At 40.4% G+C, this 25,282-nt stretch overlaps 1 protein-coding gene and 2 non-coding genes across 4 annotated transcripts; all 3 read right to left on the reverse strand.

The window, feature by feature from the left end:
* On the reverse strand, positions 1–24,800 carry LOC134659322 (nucleolar GTP-binding protein 1). 2 transcript variants are annotated; one of them, XM_063514976.1, is made up of 14 exons: positions 24,666–24,800; positions 24,428–24,580; positions 23,199–23,320; positions 22,395–22,530; positions 21,355–21,456; positions 20,302–20,394; positions 17,858–18,007; positions 15,282–15,436; positions 12,898–13,039; positions 10,034–10,214; positions 7,830–8,058; positions 6,437–6,570; positions 895–1,055; positions 1–249 (listed from the first exon to the last, which is right to left on the reverse strand). In XM_063514976.1, exons 1-14 carry the CDS (start codon positions 24,711–24,713, stop codon positions 94–96), a joined length of 1,962 nt encoding a protein of 653 aa, XP_063371046.1. In that variant the 5' UTR covers positions 24,714–24,800; the 3' UTR covers positions 1–93. The 2 variants fall into 2 exon arrangements, with proteins under 2 accessions (XP_063371046.1, XP_063371047.1); XM_063514977.1 differs by lacking the exons at positions 22,395–22,530; positions 23,199–23,320; positions 24,428–24,580; positions 24,666–24,800 and adding an exon at positions 22,283–22,329.
* On the reverse strand, positions 16,270–16,401 carry LOC134659376 (small nucleolar RNA SNORA16B/SNORA16A family). Its single transcript, XR_010097809.1, has one exon. It is a non-coding gene; the product is annotated as a small nucleolar RNA SNORA16B/SNORA16A family (small nucleolar RNA).
* Positions 18,734–18,868, reverse strand: LOC134659377 (small nucleolar RNA SNORA16B/SNORA16A family). The gene has a single exon (XR_010097810.1). It is a non-coding gene; the product is annotated as a small nucleolar RNA SNORA16B/SNORA16A family (small nucleolar RNA).
* Positions 24,801–25,282: the final 482 nt, after the last annotated feature.

Raw genomic sequence — 25,282 nt, forward strand, 5'->3', positions numbered from 1 at the left:
TTCCATGATACAATATAATTCAAAATGAACCATGTGATAAAAATATAACTAAATATTCCTTCCATACTTCTAAACTCGAAGTTAACCCTAAAACTATCGCCTGTCCGTCTTGCCAACGCCGCGCTTGCCGGAGAACAGGTGCTTGGGCATCTTGGTGCCGATGAAGCGGTCGGCCTCGCCCTTGAGGCCCATCTTCTTGGTCTTCTTCGCGATGGCCACGTGGGCCATGTTCTTCGCGCGCTTCGCCATCTGGAGAGGAAGATATAAGGATTTTAAATATGGTAAGGAAGAATATTTCAAGGGCATTCGTCCATGGAATTGTTGGTGTTGGGATCAAAATTAACCTTATCGACGGCGTGTCAAACACAAAAGCTGTCACGCTGACGCCGCGTCACCGAAGTGTCAAAACTGAAATTGAACTTTATGCATATGCACGTAGGTCTATGTTGCTCTGTGGTCTGTGACCGATTAATCGGTTTTTGGCGTTGAACCTACGGTGCGGATATATCGGTCATTGGCGTCCAAAAGGTTAATGAGTCCCCATGAAATGTGAGTGATGGGTGATGGAGATTGTCTTTAATTTTTCGCATAATATAAAAAGAAAATTTGCTTGTTAGAAGACAAATCAATTCAGACTCGAAATAAGAAAAAAAAAACATTTTGACTTTTAGATTTTAAACGACACATAATAGACAATATAGACATACGTGAAAAATAGAATTAAAACTAAAATAGTATCACAATCATCAAAAATATACCCAATAACGCCTAAAATTCGAAAGTTTGGAGTCAAAATAAAAATTGTATTCTGTGAGTGTGAACGCATAGGTGTCGTGATTGGCGCTAGACTAAATCCCACTCAATAACAAAGTTACAAAGTGTAGCATCTCTCACCTGTGTGTCCTTGACTCCCTGCTCATCCCTGGCGGGGCGGGAAACCGACCGGGCCCGGGACACGTCGACGCGCGCGCGCTTGACGGCCGGCGCGGACAGCGAGCGCGAGCGAGAGCGCGTGCGCGTGAAGTGCGCCTGCTTCGTCTCGGACATGTCCACACCTGGAAAGTATACAAGTAAGTATACAGGTTACTGAAACATTTTACTGTAATAACCAGGGATGTAACGGATGTGGTTTTATCGGAACCGAAAGCGGAACCAGATGTTTTAAATTTAGTTTATCGGAACCAGAAACGGAATCGGAACCGAAAACGGAACCGGAACCAGAACCGGAGCCCGAGTCAGTACTATCAGTAGGTATACATTACACAACACAATACATACGAATAGGTACTTTAAATTAAAAAAAACACGGATAAACCAGAACATCTAATTACTGCAGCACGTGGCAAGCGGGGCTATGAGCGAATGACTGGTATAAACCTGTTTGTTTTTGATGTACACCGCTCATGTCCCGCTGCCGCGCTAAGCATTGACATCCGATATAACTTCCGTTTCAAAAGTAACGGAACCGGAACAGAAACGGATGTGTAATACCAAACGGAAGTTCAGACTTAACGGAAACGGAGCTCCGTAACATCCCTGGTAATAACACTATTAACAGTATAAGTACGTAGTGTGTTATCTTGTATATGTCAACTAAAGGAAACTTTCACCGCAAAATGGCTAGATTCAACCTCCGGCCTTGAAAAATCGACCCTCGATCGATCGCATCGGTAGACTCATGTTTCTACTATAGAAAGTAGATTTCACATCAGTTCATTATGCAATACCATACGGACGTGTTTTTTGTGTGTAGGATATCTGGGGGCACGGTAGTGCCCCCGCCAAGACGAGCAAAGCGAAGCGCAAGGGCACTACCTACCTTTTCTCGAAGCGCTTCGTCGTTTTTTTAACCGCCTTCAAAAAAAAAGGAGGTTCTCAGTTTGACCCGTATGTATGTATGTATGTATGTATGTATGTATGTATGTATGTATGTATATTTGTTCGCGATTATCTCGCGTTTGGCTGAACCGATTTTGATGCGGTTTTCAGAAAAGTGTTTCTTACATTCTGGAGAAGGTTTTAGTATACATAGATCTGAGCTGATGCTGAACCCTGGCTGTACCTAGTGGAACTCAGGTTTGGTGCAACATAGGATCACGCTGTTTTGGTCATCCGACACGCCTCGATGAGCACTTGGGAGAGCAGTACCCAAGATAGAGCTGATGCTGAACCCTGGATGTACCTAGTGGAACTCGGGATGTACCTAGTGGAACTCAGGTTTGGTGCAACATAGGCCCACGCTGTTTTGGTCATCCGTCTCATCTTGATGATCACTTGGGAGAGCAGTACCCAAGATAGAGCTGATGCTGAACCCTGGCTGTACCTAGTGGAACTCAGGTTTGGTGCAACATAGGCCAACGCTATTTTGGCCATCCGTCACATCTTGATGAGCACTTGGGAGAGCAGTATCCAAGATAGAGCTGATGCACCAAACCACCCTGGCTGGCAGGGTTCACCCTGGCTGTACCTAGTGGAACTCAAGTTTGGTGCAACATAGGCCCACGCTATTTTGGTCATCCGTCACATCTTGATGAGCACTTGGGAGAGCAGTACCTAAGATAGAGCTGATGCTGAACCCTGGCTGTACTTAGTGGAACTCAGGTTTGGTGCAACATAGGCCCACGCTATTTTGGTCATCCATCACTTCATGATCAGCACTTGGGAGAGCAGTACCCAAGATTGAGCTGATGCTGAACCCTGGCTGTACCTAGTGGAACTCAGGTTTGGTGCAACATAGGCCAACGCTATTTTGGCCATCCGTCACATCTTGATGAGCACTTGGGAGAGCAGTACCCAAGATAGAGCTGATGCTGAACCCTGGCTGTACCTAGTGGAACTCAGGTTTGGTGCAACATAGGCCCACGCTAATTTGGTCATCCGTCACATCTTGATGAGCACTTGGGAGAGCAGTACCCAAGATAGAGCTGATGCTGAACCCTTGCTGTACCTAGTGGAACTCAGGTTTGGTGCAACATAGGCCCACGCTATTTTGGTAATCTGTCACATCTTGATGAGCACTTGGGAGAGCAGTACCCAAGATAGAGCTGATGCTGAACCCTTGCTGTACCTAGTGGAACTTAGGTTTGGTGCAACATAGGCACACTTTGTTTTGGTTAACCGACTTGTCGTCGTGTGCCTATGTTGCGGAGTTCCACTAGGTGGGTCGATGAACTTTTTTCTAACTGCCTTTAAAAAAAGGACGTTCTCAGTTTGACCCGTATGTATTTACGTATACGTATGTATGTGTGTATGTTTGTTCGTGATTATCTCGCGTTTGGCTGAACCGATTTTGATGCGGTTTTCAGAAAAGTGTTTGTTACATTCTGGAGAAGGTTTTAGTGTACAGTACATGGATGGTTTGAAAAACCAATTGGACCCGGTATCGGTATACCTACCAACAAATTTATGTTGCTAAAACCGATTTAGATAAACAAGTGGGAGTGGGAGTCGGACTCGGACTGGGACTGGGAATGGGAGTGGAAGTGGGAGCAATATACATACAAATCGTTTAGCACCAAAACGTCATATTATGTTGTGTCGCGATTATCATCGAGTTAGGCCATCACCAACATTAGTAGACTAAATGGAGAGCCTAACAAACTAGTATTTTAGCCCAAAACCTAAAATAAATGAAGTATCTACCTATCACTAAAAAGTAAAAAATAAAATAAAATAAATAAAAAATAATTAAAAAATTAAAATAAACAAAAATAAAACCAAAATAAAATAACTTAATATAATATCTTTTTTTAAAAAAGGGAACCGCCTTCAAAAAACCAACCCACTGAAAAGTACAAAATAATTTTTATATGGCACCCGGCCCTTTACGTGTCCAGTCCCTATCCCACGGCGTAAAGCAATTTTTTGCCAAAAAGTAATTAATACCTAATAATAAGAAAATTAATAATCATCCGGGTAATTACTTAGTTTTTGAAGGCGGTGCCAAACCAACAAAAACAGTCTTTACTTACTACCAATCAGAAAAACAATACGAGTAGGTACGTAGTACCTTCAAGAACTAAATTAATGAGTAAACTAAGTATGTCTTTATAATGCAAGTAAGTACAGCGTTCTTCGTTGTCTAAAATATCGGTTCTCAAAAATTTTGGTTTGGCACCGACTTCAAAAACTAAGTATTTACCCGGATGATTATTAATTTTCTTATTATTAGGTATTAATTACTTTTTGGCAAAAAATTGCTTTACGCCGTGGGATAGGGACTGGACACGTAAAGGGCCGGGTGCCATATAAAAATTATTTTGTACTTTTCAGTGGGTTGGTTTTTTGAAGGCGGTTCCCTTTTTTAAAAAAAGATATTATATTAAGTTATTGAACCCTCTTAACTTGGGTTTGGATTATACCAGATAAACAAAACTCTCGGGATATGATGTCAAGAGTGGACTTAATAAGCATAAAAATTTTAAATTGCATAGCTCTTATACTTAAGATTTTATTAATGTCTAAAAAACCCCGATTTCGTCACTGACTCACTCACTCACTGTTGATCATCAAAACCTCTAGGGTACTTCCTCAAGTCCTAAGAAGCTGAAATTTGGTATGTGAGTATTAGTCCACAAACAACAACAAAATTCAAAAACTTTAAATTATTAGCCCCTAAGGGGGTGAAAAGGGGGGTGAAATTTTTCATGGGAAATCAATAACCGCGGTACCGATTTAGTTGAAATTTGGTATGGTATGTAGATAGTTATTGTTATGGAGAAGGATATAAAATAGTTTCAACCCCAAAATCACCCCGTAAGGGTGAAAAGGGGTGGAAAAGGCGTTAGGGGAAAAAGGGGGTTGAAGTTTGTATGGGGAATCAGTAAAAAGCAGATTGTATATAAAATATGCCCAGGTACGTATTTCAGGATTTTTAATAGTAAATCACCCGCAACCCTTTAAATCAGAAGATTGTCATAAGCAACTTACAAAAAGATGTGAAATCCCACCAAAAACATTTTCATGTAAAATGTTGCCAAGACGAAACCATAAGGCTCGCACTGACAAAAAGTTATCAGATCTCTTGTAGAGCCAAGCTTCTAACTCTACAGGCCCTACCTTCACAGACTCTACACCTTAGTCAAAATATGTGGCTTGGCCGTTTCAATATTACAAGAACTATTTTATAATAAAAAATAATGAATAGTGAATACATTTTTCACCTAACGCCCATGTGACGAAACGGTCAAGCCACATATTTGGACTAAGGTGTAGAGTCTGTGAAGGTAGGGCCTGTAGTGTTAGAAGCTTGGCTCTACAAGAGATCTGATAACTTTTTGTCAGTGCGAGCCTTATGGTTTCGTCTTGGCAACATTTTACATGAAAATGTTTTTGGTGGGATTTCTCATATACAACTAGGAAAGAAAACCGGCCAAGTGCGAGTAGGACTCGCGCACGGAGGGTTCCGCACCATCAACAAAAAATAGAGCGAAACAAGCAAAAAAACGGTCACCCATCCAAGTACTGACCCCGCCCGACGTTGCTTAACTTCGGTCAAAAATCACGTTTGTTGTATGGGAGCCCCACTTAAATCTTTATTTTATTCTGTTTTTAGTATTTGTTGTTATAGCGGCAACAGAAATACATCATCTGTGAAAATTTCAACTGTCTATATATCACGGTTCGTGAGATACAGCCTGGTGACAGACGGACGGACAGCGGAGTCTTAGTAATAGGGTCCCGTTTTTACCCTTTGGGTACGGAACCCTAAAAAGAGATAACATACCCAATTTCTCCATCACGTCTCTGAGTTTGGTGTTTGGTGGTAGACCTGTCCCGCTGCCTGGCGCGAGTGTTCCTCGGCATGACTGGCTTCTCTCTCTCTCTTTCTACTCTTAAGCTTTGGATTCCTCCGAAAACGGTGCCGTCATATTACGGCCGCTATATAGCGTTGACTGACGTCACTAGAACGTTGTCTATGTAAACAAGATGGCGCGGTTTCCTAGACGGCGTTACGTTACGTTGATTGTCAACGTAACGTAAGATGACGGCCGTCATGACCTTGCCGATAGTTTCGTGAACGTTTTATTAGATAGCGGTGACGCCATTTTGAATAAATGACACGAAATTTAAATAAATGATTCCGTACTACGATTATTTTCCTCTTCTGATGATATTTCATCCTCCAAGTAAATTATAGATGATTAAGCAAATCTTGTCAGTAGGAAAAGGCGCGAAATTCAAATTTTCTATGGGACGTTATCCCATCGCGCCTACATTTTTCAAATTTCCCGCTTTGACCTTGGTGGATGACGGTGTGTTGTGACGCCGTGGTACTTTCCACATGTCGCCACCGTAAAGACGGCCGTCTTTTGCGGCCGCTATATGACGGCACCGTTTTCGGAGGAATCCAAAGCTTTACCTGTATAAAGTGTGTATTTCCTGGATCGTTATGATCTGAAATAAAACATTATTTCATTTTTAATTCATAACATACCCAGTTTCTCCATCTCGTCTCTGAGTTTGGTGGTGGATCTGTCCCGCTGCCTGGCGCGAGTGTTCCTCGGCATGACTGGCTTCGTGCTTTGCTTGTTGATACGGGATTCGTCTTTAAGAACCGCCTTCTTGTTGCTGTAACAAACGACATGTGATTAATATATTGCTGTCTATAAAAAAACAACGGGTTGCACTCCGGGAGTGCCGACAGAAGTGAAAACTCAATGACTAGTCCAAAATGTCTGCAGCACTATGTATAATTGACCCATCCTCATTTCTATTGAAAAACTTTAAATTCCGAAATTGCTGGTCAGCTGGTGAGCTTGTTTAAAATTCGAAATTCAAATTTGTAGCGTTAATTGTTTAAAATTCGAATAGAAATTGTAAAGTTACCTTGCAGACCTCGCATCAAAATATATTTGGTCATGATATTTTGAGTTTTATTCACCTGTACTAGAGTTCACTTTTATTAGCGATGTCATCAAAATGTAGCTTTATTGAATTATGTCATTGAGTTTTTCTTTATTGATTTAAATGCCATCTAAATGAGTGGCCATCTAAACCTTACGGTCACGTGATCGCCTTACGCTGTCTCGAGTTTATCATTTTTTCCCCACCTCAAAAAGTGCCCAACGCCGCTAAAGAAGTTTTCACTTCAAAAAGATGTTGAATCCTCTCCAAATTAAATTTACTTGACAACTTACTTAAAAACTAACTGAACTAACTAAGGATTCTTTAGTATACGAAATTTATGCCAATATCTAATAAAATTTCTATCGAACCCCACTTTAGTGTGTGGCCATGTATTCAACCTCCTTAGTAGTGAAAGCCACACTTAACACATTCAGTGCCGAAAACCCGACTATCGGGTATTTTATGATTTCGTTCCCAGGCCGGACAACTCGATAGTCGGGATCGTGGTACTACAGCTTTATATGAAGACATTTTTGTGGCCTGGCGCGGATGTCTTGTTCCTTATGGCAATGAATGTGTTAAGAGTCGTACCATATTAAGATAAAATAATGGAAGCAAAAAAGCACACGACTTGATAGTATAAATCACCAGTGACTCAAACAAACTGTCTTATGAGCGTTGTCAACCCTCTTAAAATAGTTTTTATATAGAAATCTTACCAGATTTGTCTATATCTGTATGCCCATATATTCAGACTCCACAGTGGTCAGAGCCACACTTCGTCTTATACCATATTTATTTATTTATTATTCAAATTAGTTACACAGCATTACATTCTTACTACTAAGGCACTGCGAATTACAAAACAAAAAACTTCAACTTCGATGGTGGTAAATAACCACACGGCTTGGCAGCATCGATCGCCAGTGACAAAAAACATTGACAGGCATTAAAAAAGTATTTTTTTATAGAAAACTCACCGGATTTGAATAGCCAGCTGTTTAATCTCCTTCATAGTTTCATCTAATTCTATCTTGGGCACGGCGTACATGCCGCCCTCCTCTCTCAGCGCCTCCTCTCGCTCTAACTCCGCGAGCTTCTCGAAGATGTCGGGGTCGATGTAGTCTGCGATGTTGTGCCCCTCCCAGAACTCGGGGATGGGGTCGTGGCGCTCCTCTTCCGCGATTTCTGTGTAGTTCTTCTGTAAGTCTGGAAATACGAATAAAATTAATGTTAAATTAGGGCAGGGCTTCCCTAATTATCCCAAGGACGTCGTGAGGCGATCTAAGCCATGTGTTGGCAACTACAACTTGTATGGTAGGTAGTTTTTGATCGGAGAGGGGCGTCCATTCCCTTGACATATATATATATATATCACAGGACGGGCAATAAGAATGGAGCATGAATGGGGCCAGTACAGTGGTGTGAAAACGCTGCAACGCGATTGGTTGATGAGTTCGCATCACGCGCGCGATTGGTCGCAACTAGTTGCGTTAGACTACACGATTGGCTCGAACGAAAAAAACGTGAGTGAGCTGAACTAGTACCATTTTTAGTGTACGTAAGGCCAGTCCAGAGATATAAGTCAATGGCGGCGTCGCAAAAAATTTCAAATTCCCAAGGGCGTCACAGTAAAAAAAAGTTCGGGAAGCCCTGGATTAGGATTTTTGTTTCAAGGCTCGAAACCGGTTTATAATATACCGGTTACTACCAGTTTGTTTTTTATTATTCAAGTTTATTTCGACTTTCGACGACGCACGACTAATTTATTTTCTTAATTTCTAAATCGAAAGTATGATGATTTATATAAGACTATGCTGTCTGTCTGTATCTAAGTAACCAAAGACACGTGGAAAAAATCGAAATTAAAATGTCTCACATAAAAAAATTCGGGAATATTACCGCTATTTCAGTCCTGCCATGCTCAATGTTCTAGTATCAAGTTTATGTAATAGAAAATAATAAATAATGTGTATTAGACATGGGTAATGCACGATCTGATATTGGTGATGCGTCGTGCGACCATATGTCAAACTATTATACTGTCGGCCGCGCTTTGACTGACACCAAACATGTGATTTGGTTCAGCTTCGATCGGGCCAAATAACTAATTTATTTTAAACTTTATGCACATCGAATAAAGTACAAAAGGCAGACTTAATGCCTAGTGGCATTCTCTACCAGTCAACCATAGGGCCAAACAGAGAAATGTCAGAACCGTTTAGAAGCAAACAATTACTATCATTTATCTTAATTCCAAGAATACAAGAAGCTACGAATAACAGCAGGTTCCAACCCCAACCTTAAAGAGCGGATCCAGGTTTATGGTCATGGGGGTCACGTGGTCACATGGATCCCTCCCCCCCTGGATTCGCCAAGTTGATGCCATTGAGTATAACTACATACTAAAATGACAGTTTAACTTTCCAATTTCTCTGTTATTTAAGTACAAGGTAATGAAAGTGGTTGAGTAAGAAGTTAGTCAATTGAACTGTAATTTGTGACGTTTAATTAGGTACTACATTTTTGGTTTTCGATAAGGTTTATTTCAAATTGAAGCTATAAGGAAATAGCGCCTTATTGACATTCGACAGTAAGTACCCTTTTGGTCGAGAATGGCACATTTTAGTATATCATGTTTAAATCCATCAAATCTTAAGTTGCCAAAGCGGACCCCGGGCCTTTTCAGGATGCAACTAGGAATTTTAACCCTTAAATGCATGATTTTTTGTATAATTTCCTAATAAATTGAAATAGATGGGTAATGTTGTATAGATTGTGGGAAGAATAAAGAAAAAAATCATAGTAATTAAAAATAAATACATGCATATTGAGGCCACAGGCCTACAAAATATGGGGCATTATCTACGAAAAGGGACCTTATTGTCGATGGCGCTTACGCCGCACAGCGTCGCGCGGCATTGTAATTATATCGGAGCATCGTTAATAATGGCGTAAGCGTCATCGACAATAAGGTCCCTTTTCATAGATAACGTCACATATACGATGTAGATCTACATCATTATGCATTTAAGGGTTAAGAGACTTAACCCTTCGTCTACTTTAGATAAGGATCCGTGCGTGCCGTGCGTGGGAATTTAAATTTATTGTTTTAAATGTCAAGGTCACTTTTTCAATTATCAAATCTGACAGGCCGCATACGACGGGTTAACGAAGATCTTACCCAAAACATAGTCGTCTCCCTCCTCCACCTCTATCTCCCTCTCCAGTTTCCTCTTGCGAGCCTCCCTGTCTGCCGCCTGCTGCTTCTTGGCGAGCACGGAGGGGGGGATGACGGGGGGGCGCGCCTTGCCGTCGCGGGGGGAGGGGGTGGCCACGTGCAGGCGGTTCAGAATGCCGTCCACCTAGACATGGGCGAAATGTATCAGTAGAGGGAAAAGATTGATATATATCTTTTTCTACTCCCGTACTTTTATTTGTCATTTAAAGGGTCGTGCACACACCTTTAACCCCCTACCTTATAGTAGTCAAGTCTTTAGTCTATTCCCCAAAAAAGAATTTGTGCATACACGCAGTATCTTTTTGGCGATTTTACGATACTTCGTGTAATGAACACTTAAAAAATATTGAATGAAATACAGTGTTGCCAACCATATTTTAAATGTTATCTCTGACAAATAAGTGAACCATAGACATGTTTTTTTTTAAATTTCATTCATTCATTCTTTTCCCGCCCGTACCCTACATTTTTGCTACTTCTTGAATTAAAAATATTTGTTAAATTTACAATTTTAGTTCAAAGTAAGTGCTTGGTCGTAGAAAAAGTATTGTATGCAACGTTGTTTAACTGAGTCAAAAAATACTCATGGCGTCTTTATTAACAATTTTCGGCTTCACCTCAAATTGTTACTCACGCCACTCGGCTTTTTTGACCTCTCTTAAACAACGGTTGCATAAAATACTATTTTATCATTGGGATATGTATCACTCTTTTATATCTTTATATCCGTGTGTAACAGTCGTCCCGCTCGCAACATCGGCACTTGCTGACTTTGAGTCATGAGAGAGAGAGAGAGTATATTAATTATAATGACGAGTCCGAATCCGTCCGAACGACCGCTGTCGCTCGTTCGTGTTACTTCGGTCGATGCGCGACCGAGACTTCGCTTATCGCTTTCATAAATCGTTGCCGAGGGAGTGAGACGTACGGATATACTGATACATTCGGATTCGTAAAGACAAGAAGAGTGATTCATGAAACGAGAAAGATATATATCTTTTTTATCTATCACTCCGGAGTTACCCATGTCTACGTCCACCTGTAGAGACAAACCATAGACTAGAAATCCTCTAGACTGAGTTTAGAGCAATTATTTCATGAAACCGATGCTGCCAAAAATACGGGAGTGCGGGGGGACGAGGTGAGCGAATCCCGTGCCGTGATTGGTCCGTTCAAAGACACGGACCAATCACGGCACGGGATTGGCTCGAAGATGGAGTAAATCTACCGTATGAGTGGCAGAGGGGGTAGCGTTACTATGCTCAGTCTAGAGGATGTCTTGTCTGTGGGACAAACATAATCGGCAAAAGCATTGACAAATAAATAATGGCCCAGCCATACAAATGCCAAACCCAAAACTTGCCACTTAAATTTAAACCTATAGTGCAGGGAATAGAGTTGATCTTTATTTGTTTGAAAATTTATTTGTTTTTGTGGCCACGTGCAGGCGGTTCAGGATGCCGTCCACCTGAGGAGATAGAGCAGGGGTCACCAAATGGCGGACCGCGGCCCGCATCCGGCCCGCGGACCCACTATATTTGTTTTAGTTATTTAATAAACTCAAGAAGAAACGGACCGCGATGGTCATATGAGGCTTTATCCATGAAAAAGGACCTTATTGCCGATGGCGCTTACGCCGCACAGCGTTGCGCGGCATTGTGTTTATATCGGAGCATCGTTAATAATGGCGTAACCGCCATCGACAATAAGGTCCCTTTTCATAGATAACGTCACATATTATTTTAAAAACCGGACCCTTAGAAAAACGAATTGGTGAACCCTGACATAGATAGTAACAGCAGGAACAAATATGGAACTTTTCCTTGTAAAATAATTTCTTAATAAATAATTCCTAAATAGTAGCATATTATTAGAACAATTTATTGATGCAATCAATGGGGTATTTGACTGTATTTAAAATAAATTATTTTACACTATGCATGAAATAAAGCACCAGAAGATTAATAGAGAAACGTAAGTAGACAGCAGTTATTTTTAGACACAATTTCTATTTTAAAACCCGTACGAGTATAACACTATAGAGTAGGTAATTTGATTGTGACGTCACATGCTAGTGTTTCATATAAACTCCATAGTAGCAAAATCGTTTTGACAGTTCGAAAAAAAAAAACCGATTTGACTAGCAGTCAAATACCCAGAATACCCTATTATAATACGAGTATGAAAAGTCGATATTAAACTTTCGTGAGACATATTTTAAACTGTTTAGACCAGAGGCCCCAATTTCACCACAGTGACAGGTGCGACAATTGTAAAACATCACTGTTGCTGACGTCACTGGCATCCATGGGCTACGGTTACCGCTTACCATCGGGCGGGCCGTATTCCTGTTTGCCACCATCAGTGTATTATTTAAAAAAACTTTATTATATGGGAAATAAACAGACATTTCTCTTACCAAGTTTCTGACAATTGTCACAAGATTTAAAAGAATTGTCGGCAATTCTTGACAGGAAATGAGTTCTGTGTCGGAATTATGTGACAGTTGTCGTGTTTCTTGTGACAATTGTCAGAAACTTGATAAGAAAAATATCTGTTTTTTTCCAATATAATTTTTTTTTTTAAATAATACACTGATGGTGGCAAACAGGAATACGGCCCGCCCGATGGTAAGCGGTAACCGTAGCCCATGGATGCCAGTGACGTTTTACAATTGTCGCACCTGTCACCGTGGTGAAATTGGGGCCAGGGCTCTCCAAGCCCCGGCCCGCGGGTCAAATCCGGCCCGTTCCTATCCGGCCCGCGGGAGCCAGGCTCCGTCTAAACAGTATGAAGTGTTGGTATACCTTCTTGGTGCGCATCTTCTCTGTGACCCTGTGCCCGAGCAGGCGCTCGCAGGCCTCGATCTTGACCTCCTGCACGCCCTCGTCCGTCACCGTCGAGGTCCGCATCACGGGCACCGTCGACAGCTCCGAGTTACACTCAGCACTGACAACAATAGGCTACATGACTCATTTCTTTTTACCCCCGGTTTAAACTCTCGCGCGAGCCACGAGACGAGCCGCGAGCCGCGCCACGAGACGCGAGTCCACCGCTTAGGCCCTGGTCTCCTATTTTATGCTGTACGTGGCGACTGGCGTCAGCGTCAACGTTTTTGAACAAAAAAGACGCTGACGTCGACGTCTAAAACAGACCACAACAGTACATCTCTATAGTAAGCATCGTGACGCAGACGCTGTAAGCGGCCGATGGCGTTTATAGGAGACCAGGGCCTTACACTCGCGTTCGGCTTGTCATTCGGTTATAAACCTTATGCCGTGCCGTTAGTGTTTAAATTATATTAGCTCGACGAGCTTGCGAGCCACGAGACGAGCCCCGAGCCCACCGCTTACACTCGCGTCTCGTGGCGCGGAGTTAGACTCAGCACTGACAACAATAGGCTACATGACTAATTTTTAGGATTCCGTACCCAAAGGGTAAAAACGGGACCCTATTACTAAGACTCCGCTGTCCGTCCGTCCGTCCGTCTGTCACCAGGCTGTATCTCACGAACCGTGATAGCTAGACAGTTGAAATTTTCACAGATGATGTATTTCTGTTGCCGCTATAACACAACAAATACTAAAAACAGAATAAAATAAAGATTTAAGTGGGGCTCCCATACAACAAACGTGATTTTTGACCGAAGTTAAGCAACGTCGGGCGGGGTCAGTACTTGGATGGGTGACCGTTTTTTTGCTTGTTTTTTGTTGATGGTGCGGAACCCTCCGTGCGCGAGTCCGACTCGCACTTGGCTGGTTTTTTTTTATGGTATCAATCGATCGGGTTTGTTTTTAGGATCAATTGTCTATATGGGACCCATTGCATTAAAGTAACACAAAAGTCAGAAATTGTAGTCAAAGTCCGACAGTCGCACTTCACTCGCGAAACGCCCTATACAAAACGGCCTAGGGCCGTGACGTCATCGCCCATCTTGTAGTATGGACAAAACAAGAAAATTGCGTTTTTGTCGGTGAAATATTGCGTTTATGTATATAGTTGCTATACAATATTTTATTGCATGAAATGTAAGGAATCGAATGGTACCCTTACTTTTATCGTTTTTGGAAGTTAAAAAAAACTTAAATTTTGAAACTTTCAGGTTCTGTTTTGTAATTTTTCAATATTTTATTTTAATATCCACATTATTGTGATAAATTGCTCGTTTGCTATCTATTTTACTAGATTTTGTTATAAAATTCAACATGTGTCATCATCCCTATTCATACATACATACAATTCCGACAGTATAACAGTATAACTGAAAGCAAACTACAGGATTCATATCGAGATTAAACTTTCATAAGACATATTTGTGACGTTATCTATGAAAAGGGACCTTATTGTCGATGGCGGTTACGCCATTATTAACGATGCTCCGATATGAATACAATGCCGCGCGACGCTGTGCGGCGTAAGCGCCACCGACAATAAGGTCCCTTTTCATAGAAATATACCTAGTAAGACAAGAGTGCTCACTCTATGAATCAGTTTTGGTACCAAAAAGACTATTAGTTTCAGTGTCGACATCTAGCATCGAGTAGCGGAAGCACTGACTGGAAAGTCTTATGTTGTTGAGCATTAGACTTTCCGGTCGGTGCTACATCTATTGTCAAGTAGCAGTACTGATAGTTCCGCTACTCGATGCTAGATGTAGACCAGGGATGTTGCGAACATCCGCATCCGCAACCGCGGAACTTCCGCATTATTTTCAACATCCGCATCTGCATCCGCATCCGCATAAAATCGACGCGGAGCTTATGCGGATGCGGATGTCGAACAAGTCGGTACAAGAACGTCTTAGCGGCGGCGTAAGTGCTAGGTAATTTCGTCATTACCTATAACGAAATTGTCTAGATCCAGAAAAGTCGGCCAAGTTACTGTTTATTAAGTATAACGCACCTATATTCTTGCTCAAATACTAAACGTTTCGTTTTTTTTAAATAAAAAAATACTAAAAATGTAATATTTGACGTTTTCTAAGTACCTAATCTTGACATCCGCATCCGCGGATGTGAGCCTTTAAATATCCGCATCCGCATCCGCGTCCGCGGATGTCAAAAAATCTGCATCCGCAACATCCCTGATGTAGACTATGAAAATAATAGTCTTTATGGTACCAAAACTGATGTATGGAATGAGCAATCTATGTATTTTTTTCACTTATGGTAAAGTACACTACAGTACTCACTTGACGGGGTTCTTGGCACAGCGGGCCACCAGCTCCTCGATGAGCTGTCTCTTGGCCGGGGCGAGGTCTTCAGGCCGGAGCACATCCATCTTGTTCAGGACCACGATCAGCGGTTTGTTGCTGAACAGTGGCTTTATACTCTCAAAGAGAGATATCTACATGAAAAAAAAAAGATTCTTACAAGTTTATTTTATTTTATCAGATCGGGGAAATCCTGGAGAAAGGCCAGGTCAAGAGCACCCTAAACCGGCGAGCGTGTATGAGGAATAAATAAAATAAAAATAAATAAATATTAATGGACATTTTTACACAAATTGACTAAGCCCCACGGTAAGCTCAGAAGGCTTGTGTTGTGGGTACTCAGACAACGATAGATATAATATACAAATACTTAAATACATAGAAAACAACCATGACTCAGGAACAAATATCTGTGCTCATCACACAAATAAATGCACTTACTGGGATTCGAACCCAGGACCGCGGCTTCACAGGCAGGGTCACTACCCACTAGGCCAGACCACAGACTAGGCTAGGAATGTTATGAAAGTAACGGAAGCGAAAGAGGTATGTCAGGATCGTAGCAAGTAGAAATCCGTGGTCTCTGGCTACCCCTCCGGGAAATGGGCGTGATTATATGTATGTATGTATTTTTACAAGTTGTATTTGATTTGACTCACTTCCCGGTTTGTGATGAAGCTGAAAATTTGCATAAATATGTAAGTCGGGTGACGATGCAATATTATGGTACCATCGAGCTAATCTGATGATGGAGACAGGAGGTGGCCATAGGAACTCTGTGATAAAACAGCGCAACCTAATTGTGTTTGGGGTTTTTAGAAATGTCTCAATGAGTATTAGTTGCCTGTGGAAAGAAAAGTACATTCAGCGATAAATGCTTATACCAAAAATTTAATTTTATCCAGAAACTTATTACAATCGAATAATTTATTATGTTAAAAATTAAGTAATCAAAGTAGACAGAAGTAAATGTATTTGATATGGGTAATGCACGATCGCATATTGATTAAGCGTCGTGCGACCATATATCAAAGAATGCTGTCGGCCGCGCTTTGACTGACGACAGGCATTTGGCCTGACAGCTTCGAACGGGCCTGTAATTTAACTCTATCCTCATCGTCAGGTAGTCAAGTGGATCCCGACATTTTAAAACCATCCAACTATAAATAAAGATTTAGTAAAAACCGGCCAAGTGCGAGTCGGACTCGCGCACGGAGGGTTCCGCACCATCAACAAAAAATAGAGCAAAACAAGCAAAAAAACGGTCACCCATCCAAGTACTGACCCCGCCCGACGTTGCTTAACTTCGGTCAAAAATCACGTTTGTTGTATGGGAGCCCCACTTAAATCTTTATTTTATTCTGTTTTTAGTATTTGTTGTTATACCGGCAACAGAAATACATCATCTGTGAAAATTTCAACTGTCTAGTCTAGCTATCACGGTTCGTGAGATACAGCCTGGTGACAGACGGACGGACGGACGGACGGACAGCGGAGTCTTAGTAATAGGGTCCCGTTTTTACCCTTTGGGTACGGAACCCTAAAAAATACTATATTGTTTCTCGTACACCGTTTGTTTTACAAAATTCTTTATTTCATAAAAAAACTGCTCATATAATTTGAGGGATGGTGTCTCCTAAGCAATATATTTGCCTGTGTTGGGAGAATTTTTGAAGTCGGTTAAAAATATAGAAGTAGAATAACCCCATCAAAGGTTAAGCGAAGAGGACGGAAATACATTGTATGTGAAATCCAGGGGAGCAGCAATTTTTTTAGCATAGCATAAACTAGGGAATTTGGGACGGGTACCGCCGTGGCCGGGTAGCCTAGTGGTCAGGGCCGCATAATCTCCACTCGGGTTATTCCCACTAGTTACCACCAAGTTGTTACCAGTGGTAACTACTGGGAATTTTTTTCCCACCTTTTACCACTGGTAACTACTGGGAAAAATTATTCCCAGTAGTTACCACCAACTCGGTTTAGTGGTAACTACTGGGAATTTTTATTCCCAGTAGTTACCACCAAAACTTTGTTAAAGATAAATACTAATAAAAACAGTATAATTAGTATAGTATATATATCGACTGATTTAACAAATAATTGTTAGTCGATTAGTGTTTTAGTAAACTGTCTTAAAAGTGACCAAAAGTATTGAAACAGTTTAACCGGTACTAGTACAAAAACTATAATATATGTAAGAATAAATTTAATAATCCGTTTAGATTATTTTTCAAGTGCTTTTATTAAGTAATTCAAAATCACTCTGTATTTATACTCTTACTAATTATACTATTTTTATTAGTATTTAACTCTAACAAAATTTTAGTGGTAACTACTGGGAATTTTTATTCCCAGTAGTTACCACTAAACCGAGTTGGTGGTAACTACTGGGAATAAATTTTCCCAGTAGTTACCAGTGGTAAATGATGGGAAAAAAAATTCCCAGTAGTTACCACTGGTAACAACTTGGTGGTAACTAGTGGGAATAACCCCTCCACTCAAACGGCCACTGGAATGGCCACATCTATTTCAGCTTGTAATAACGTTGGTCTCACCTGTTCCTCGATGCTGTGTCCGCACTGTTCTGAGGGATCGATGAAATACAAGATGGCCGCCCGGAGGTGCGCTAGCGCTGTCACAGCCTGCATTTCTATCACGTTGCGCTCTTCAAGCGGGTGGTCCAGGATTCCGGGGGTGTCGATCACCTGAAAAAAAAGGTATTAATCATTAAGCTCAGAATAAATTTTAAAAGTGGAAAAATTACTGCCTTGGGTAGGCTTTGGTAGCTCAGATGGCAGAGCGCTGGAGTGTCGATCCAGAGGCCGTGAGTTCAAGTCTCACTCAAGAAAGTAATTTATCCACTTTTAAATTTATTCTAAGCTTAATTAGCATCGGTCGCACACGTTTCTGCTTGTTAAAAAATTAAATTAAAATCATTGTTCGATGTACGTGCGTAAATGTCATTTGTACTCTACCGTCTCTTTCATTCGTCTACGGCTCATAAAATACACCTTGCACACTTGCATCAAAATGTACAGTCTACATACTTATATACGTCTATATATTAATATTATAATACGTTTTAAGCGAGTTTTAAACTAGTAATATTACTTTTTACCATACCTCCCATACAAGTTATTATTATTCATTAAGCAAGGAAACTGATGTATGGGAGTGAGCACTAAGTTTACTTAATTATTTCTGTATGGTACAATAGTATGAGCATGTTTTTAGGGTTCCGTACCCAAAGGGTAAAAATATATTACCAAGACTCCACCGTCTGTCTGTCTGTCTGTCACCAGGTCGTGAACTGTGATAGCTAGACAACTGAAATTTTTACAGATGGTGTATTTCTGTTGCCGCTATAACAAATACTAAAAAGTACGGAACCCTCGGTGGGCGAGTCCGACTTGCACTTCCGTTTTTTTTAAGCTTGTATTTGATATGGGTAATGCACGATCATATATTAATGATACGTCGTGCGACCATATTACCAAAGTTTAGTGTCGGCCGCGCTTTGACTGACGACAAACAAGTAGCTTGACTCAGCTTCGATCGGGCCAATACGATATTTTATAAATTACATAATGTCAATGTTGAGAATACCGTCTATAAGGGAAGACCGTCTACAACCTTTATCGTTGCTTTCAATAAAAAAAATGACACTGTGTGACAAAGCGCTGGTGGCCTAGCGGTAAGAAGGTGCGACTTGCAATCCGTAGGTCGCGGGTTCGAACCCCGGCTCGTACCAATGGGTTTTTCGGAACTTATGTACGAAATATCATTTGATATTTAATACCAGTCGCTTTTCGGTGAAGGAAAACATCGTGTGGAAACCGGACTAATCCCAATACGGGCCTAGTTGACCTTCTGGGTTGGAAGGTCAGATGGCAGTCGCTTTCGTAAAACTAGTGCCCACGCCAATTACTGGGATTAGTTGCCAAGCGGACCCCAGGCTCCCATGAGCCGTGGCAAAATGCCGGGACAACGCAAGGAAGATGATGACTGTGTGACAAAACCCATTAAATTTTTTTTTTATTAAAAAGAAAAAAAACTTTTTATGCCAAAAATGTTTTCATCATTTTGTAAAAGAGCTGATACTCTTCAAACTACTGAATCTATTTTTATCAAACATAGGTAAGAACTAAGAACTATCGCAAGAAAACTCGCTTTTACGCAAAAATAAACACCATGGAAATCGGTCCATCCGTTTGAGAGCTAGGATGCCACGGACTGACATACATTGACGTCAAACTTAACACCTCTTTTTGCGTGCGGGAATGTTATACACTTGCCAAAAAATAAGCTTGCTTGCAAAAAAATTCTCTTAGTTATTTACGATACAAGTGCGGAAAAGAGGAAATTCGAAACGAGTGGCGATAAATTAAAACACGACCGAAGGGAGTGTTTTAAATCGACACGAGTTGCGAATTACATACCTATTCGCACGTGTATCGTACAACGTTTTACAGTACATATGGCCCTTTAAACTTTTGACATCGCACGAAGTGTTATTTTACGCACTAGTGCGGGAAAATAGGACCATATGTACTGTAAAAACAGAAACTATTTTAACATTTCTAAGCACATTTGCCACATTCAGTGCTGAAAACCCGACTATCGGGTATTTTATGATCTCGTTCCCAGGTCGCACGACCCGACAGTCGGGATCGTGGTACTACAGCTTTATATGAAGACATTTTTGTGGCCTGGCGCGAATGTCTTGTTTGGCTGGGTGGCAATAAATGTTAACCTTTGAGTAGTAATATCACAGAATAAATATAGTACTAGGTACAGAAGATCCACTATCTAACAAAACGCGTTTATAACGACAGATATGACCGCTAGGTGGCGCGAGCGCGAGCAGGTGTCCGTTCCGTAGCGGTGCGCGGCAACTGCTATGGCTAGACACCAACATTGGTGTGGGCCGCATGTACTTGTAGCGACGAGAGGAAATCGCGGAGTGAGCCACGCCTGGTAATATCAGGATGGAACTGACCTGCCACCTCAGGTACTTGTAGTCGGTGTGTCCCACGTACAGGCTCTTGGTCGTGAACGCATACGGTTGAACCTCCACGTCGGCGCGAGTTATCTGAAACATTATTATTCAAGCTTAGGTTCTGTAGTAGAGTGTAAAGCCACCTTAATAGACACAGTGTGACGTTGCCTTAAGAAAATAATCTATGACAGCTATGACATCTAGCCCCGCCTCACTTTCACTATTGACGGCTACGGGACTGCATCTAGATCCTTTATTAAAATATGTATCTATCTGATAAGTAAGTTGTTTTATAAATATACCATCATTGAAGACTCTCAGCAAGTGTTTTATTCAAAACTACTACAGGTTCATTGATCATTAACCTTTTAACCGCCATAGAATACGTCATCGAGCGTGCTTTTGTCGCCGGGGGGTACGAAGTTTTGTCTTATTTATCAGACAGCGGCGAAATGAGCCCCATGTTGTATGTCTTATACAGGGTGCCCAGTAATTAATGGATAACCTTCTAACCACCGACAGGGCACCTTAGGCTGGTCCAGAAAATGCACTTCTAGGTCTAGTAAAAGTTTCGTGGTTTTCGAGATAATCACACTTTTCTAAATTTAAAGTATGGTGCTAGCTATTAAAAAAGACAGAAAAGTTCGATTATCTCGAAAACCACGAAACTTTTACTAGACCTATAAGTGCATTTTCTGGACCAGCCTGAGGTGCCCTGTTGGTGGTTAGATGGTTATCCATTAATTACTGGGCACCCTGTATATCAGTCTATTTCTACTAGTTAAAAGGTTAACTAGGTATTTAAAAAAATAGGTGAAACGAGCATTGGTGATTCAACATTAGGTAAATAGCTCAGTTCAAAGAGACTTTAACAATAAACTACAGGCTTTTGTTTGGTGGGTGTTTAACCTCAACATATTTAACCCTATGTGATACAGGTAACCCTAACCTGAAATTAGAAATAATATTATGCGTAATGTAAAATATTTAAGCGTTCTTTGTTTGTACAGTATAAGGTTGAAGTACGAGTTTGCATATCGTATATGTACATACCTTGTTGATGAAGCTGGACTTGCCAACGTTGGGGAACCCGCAGATGATGATGGTGCGCGTGTACGGGTCGATGGACGGCAGACGGGCTAAGTGCTGTCGGACCTGGACAAATGATAAAAACATTTTTATCACACTTGCTCTAAAGTGTGGGACTTCACGCAAATTTAACGGGAGTTGTAACTTAATTTACTCCCTGGGGAGTTTTGGATTTTTGTTAATTATGCCAACAAAGCAAGGAAATTCAAATATTCATTTATAATAAAGCTATACACGACTTTTAAAAATACTGAATGTTGTTATTTTATTTCTTGTGTTTTCAATTGTGGCTATGTGGATCAGGGATGTTGCGAATATCCGCATCCGCATCCGCAACCGCGGAACTTCCGCATTATTTTCAACATCCGCATCCGCATCCGCATCCGCATAAAATCGATGCGGATTTAATGCGGATGCGGATGTGGAACAGGTCGGTACAGGAACGTCTTAGCATCGGCGTAACTGCTAGACTGGTAGGTAATTTAGTCGTTAATCAAAACAACCTATTAGAAATGAGTGAGTGGGACTTAATGTACGGAACCCTTGGAACGCGAGTCCGACTCGCACTTGGCCGGTTTTTTGAAATAAAAATTACTAAAATGTAATATTTGACGTTTTTTATGGTACTATCTTGACATCCGCATCCGCATCCGCATCCGCGGATGTGAGCCTTTAAAAATCCGCATCCGCATCCGCATCCGCGGATGTCAAAAAATCGGCATCCGCAACATCCCTGATGTGGATATGCCAAATAGATCTTTCTATGTTTTGTACCTTTACACTGTATATACCTACCTGTTGAATGTTTGCTGTAAAGTTTAATTTAGTTTAGTTTAGTAATTTTACCGTATTTGACATTTCCCAAACAAACTCAGCTCCCTGAGGTACTTACCTGTTCTAAATAAGCCAAGTTGGCCTGTTGTCTCTTCATGATGGTGGCCATGCCTTAAGGCCTTCTCTACCAGTCAACCAGCGATCCAAACAGATGATTCCATGGTACTAACCTGTTCTAAATAAGCCAAGTTGGCCTGTTGTCGCTTCATGATGGTGGCCATGCGGCCGAGCGCCGCGCGCTTCAGCTGCTTGCAGCGGTACAGCGAGTCACCGTACTTGAGCAGGCGCACGTAGTCTTTTGCTACACTGGAATTTCAAGCAACCAATCAAAAGGCAGTCGAGACGGTTATGACAATAAAAAATAAAAATAAAGCGAATCCGTCAAAAGAACAGAGTACAGTGGAGAAGGTTGGAGGAGGCCTATGCCAAAAGGCACGCCGAACTGCGGGACTTATTGTAGTAAAAAGAAAAAAGATAATAATATCGACTTAATAACCGTTGTACCCTAAATAGATGATTTTTATTGATACAGAATGATAATAGAAAAATCTGATGAAACATCATCATTGGAAACCATCCAGTCAAAATGGTGGAGAGGGCAGATTGGTAACCCAAAAAATTAGCAGTTCTTACGAGTGCTGAGAACAACATTTGCACCTGAGATCTCTAGAACTACGGTCAATTCAATGTAGGAAAGACCATCCATAAGGGAAGGCCATCTACAGGCTCTTTTGTCGCTTTTAACTCCTGCATTCGTACTCATCCTTTCTGACTGAGCAAAATACATACAAATACGAGAGTTCTTGGTCTTCTCAGCAATAAGATTTATATTCCGGTCTTTCTCACATCAGCGTTAGTAATTTTTCTTGCAATTCTTTTAAAGTTTGCCAATCACTAGAAACCACTTTATGCATAATAATATGATTTAAAAGTAACCCTCCTTTGGCAGTTGAAAGAAAATACTGTAAACTGACTTGTCAATGAGATGGCGAGCGGTGTTGAGCTGGCCCAGCCCCAGCTTGTAGTGGTCCTTGTCGTACAGCACATTCATCAGGTCAGCGTAGAACGGGTGCACATCGTCCAGCTTCGGGAATTCCTGCAGAACAAGATACGGTCATCAAGTGGTAACAGGACTTTTTTATGGAAACAGGTTGAGATAAGTGACATATAAGAGTCAATTACGTAATCGCTAAAACTACAGCGTTTATAAACAATAACATCCCTATATGTTGCCAAAATAAATTCAAATAGATAGAAATAGGTTAATTATAAATATATAAAAGTATCTTTGTCTGCCTGTCTGTTACCGCTTCATGCTTAAACCGCCTATTTAAATGAAATTCGGTACCGAGATAATTTAAGGCAGGCTGTCATTCTGAATCCCTAACAATGTTTGTCCTAAAGTCACTTGTCCTAACTGGTTTGTCCTAATGGGCACATGCCCTAACGATCAATTGTCATAACGATTATTTTCCATAATGTAAGGTTCTGAAAAATGGTTAGGTTTTAGAACATGCTGCCACAAAAGTGCGTTAGGTTAGGGTTAGAACTGCGACCCTCGCAAAAAAGAAAATATGCTTAATAACATTAGGATAAGCAATCAATAATTAGGGAAACCAAAATTAGTGTTAGGACAACTGATCATTATGACAAACAATATTAGGGAATGCAAAGATAGGAGAAAAGACTTTAGGGATTCAGATATAGATCCTTTAAGGCATGGGGAAATAAATGGGATAGTTTTTATCAATCATTATCATGTTTTTCTTTTTATGTATGATACTTATAAAGTATGTATTTATGGACATTATATCTTTAGTTATTAGCACATTCTAACAAGTATCTGTAAATATTGAGTAAGTTGTTGCTATTTCTGCCCTGCTTATCGCAAACGGAGTACTTTGCACGAGGGTTTTCATGCAAGTACTGCACCCGCGATAAGGAGGGCAGATTTATTCTCATTAAATAAAAGATAAATAGCAAAATATTTAAATATTGCTAAATTATCTAGAGACATATTTCAAGTGAACCAAACAAAGATAATAGCCTCCTTATCTTTATTTATCTGTCTCAAAAAATGTATAAATATAAGAAGTTAACATTGTGCAACATGTCAATTGTAAACGTAAAACTTTGTACAAGCTCAAATCAGTAAGTTTTAACTGTATAATAACTTTTTATATAACATATTGCTGACACAAACCTGAATAATACGGGACAGTCTGTCGTGGAAGTTCTGCTGCGTAAATTTCACTTTTCTCATATAAAACCCACGTATCCGTGATATTTTATAATGCTTGTGCACTACTGTAGGAGTCTTCCTTTGTGTTTTTGATAAAATTATATCTATGAAGTCCTGTAAAACACAGAAAATAACACATTTTGAGGTTACTTTTAACACACGTAAATATTATTTGAGAAATATATATTTGAATATTTACCTTAGCCGTAGGGACTACGGCGATCTTTTTAAAGTTGTACAAACTCATTTTGTAATTGTAACGTTGTTATTTTCTAGTAAATATTAACTGGACTCGGAAAGAGTCCATCACACGTACAACACGTGTTTAAAAAGAAAGAAATGTCAAAATATTACGTCTCGATTACTGCTATTTAGTTGTCAGATTAAAAGTTACTTGGATTTATAATATTTATTCGATAGTTTTAGTCATAAAATTGATGAAAATAGGTATACTTGTAACATGTGTTTATTTCATCAATTTAAATAAAAAAACTATTGATATAATTCAAACTCATAGGTATACTTCAATCTTGCATTTTATTTCATTTGTGCAGTATCTAAACGCACTTTAACTGGACTAGCATGTTGCCATATCTATGCTTAAAATTCCCTAAAACTGCCATTTAAATAAGTATAAAATTTAGTTTAATAAATACGTTTGAATATATTTATAACTTATTTATCCGTCTAAACATTGAATTATATCAGTTTAGTGCATAGAAACTTTAGGACATCCAGATAGTTACCTTTACTTGATGATATTTGATCCTTAGTTTTTATGCAATTTATGCTTCCAGGCAACATCAAAACGAGCTG

The sequence above is a fragment of the Cydia amplana genome, chromosome 24 (genome assembly GCF_948474715.1).
Source record: "Cydia amplana chromosome 24, ilCydAmpl1.1, whole genome shotgun sequence".
NCBI classification, from domain to species: domain Eukaryota; kingdom Metazoa; phylum Arthropoda; class Insecta; order Lepidoptera; family Tortricidae; genus Cydia; species Cydia amplana.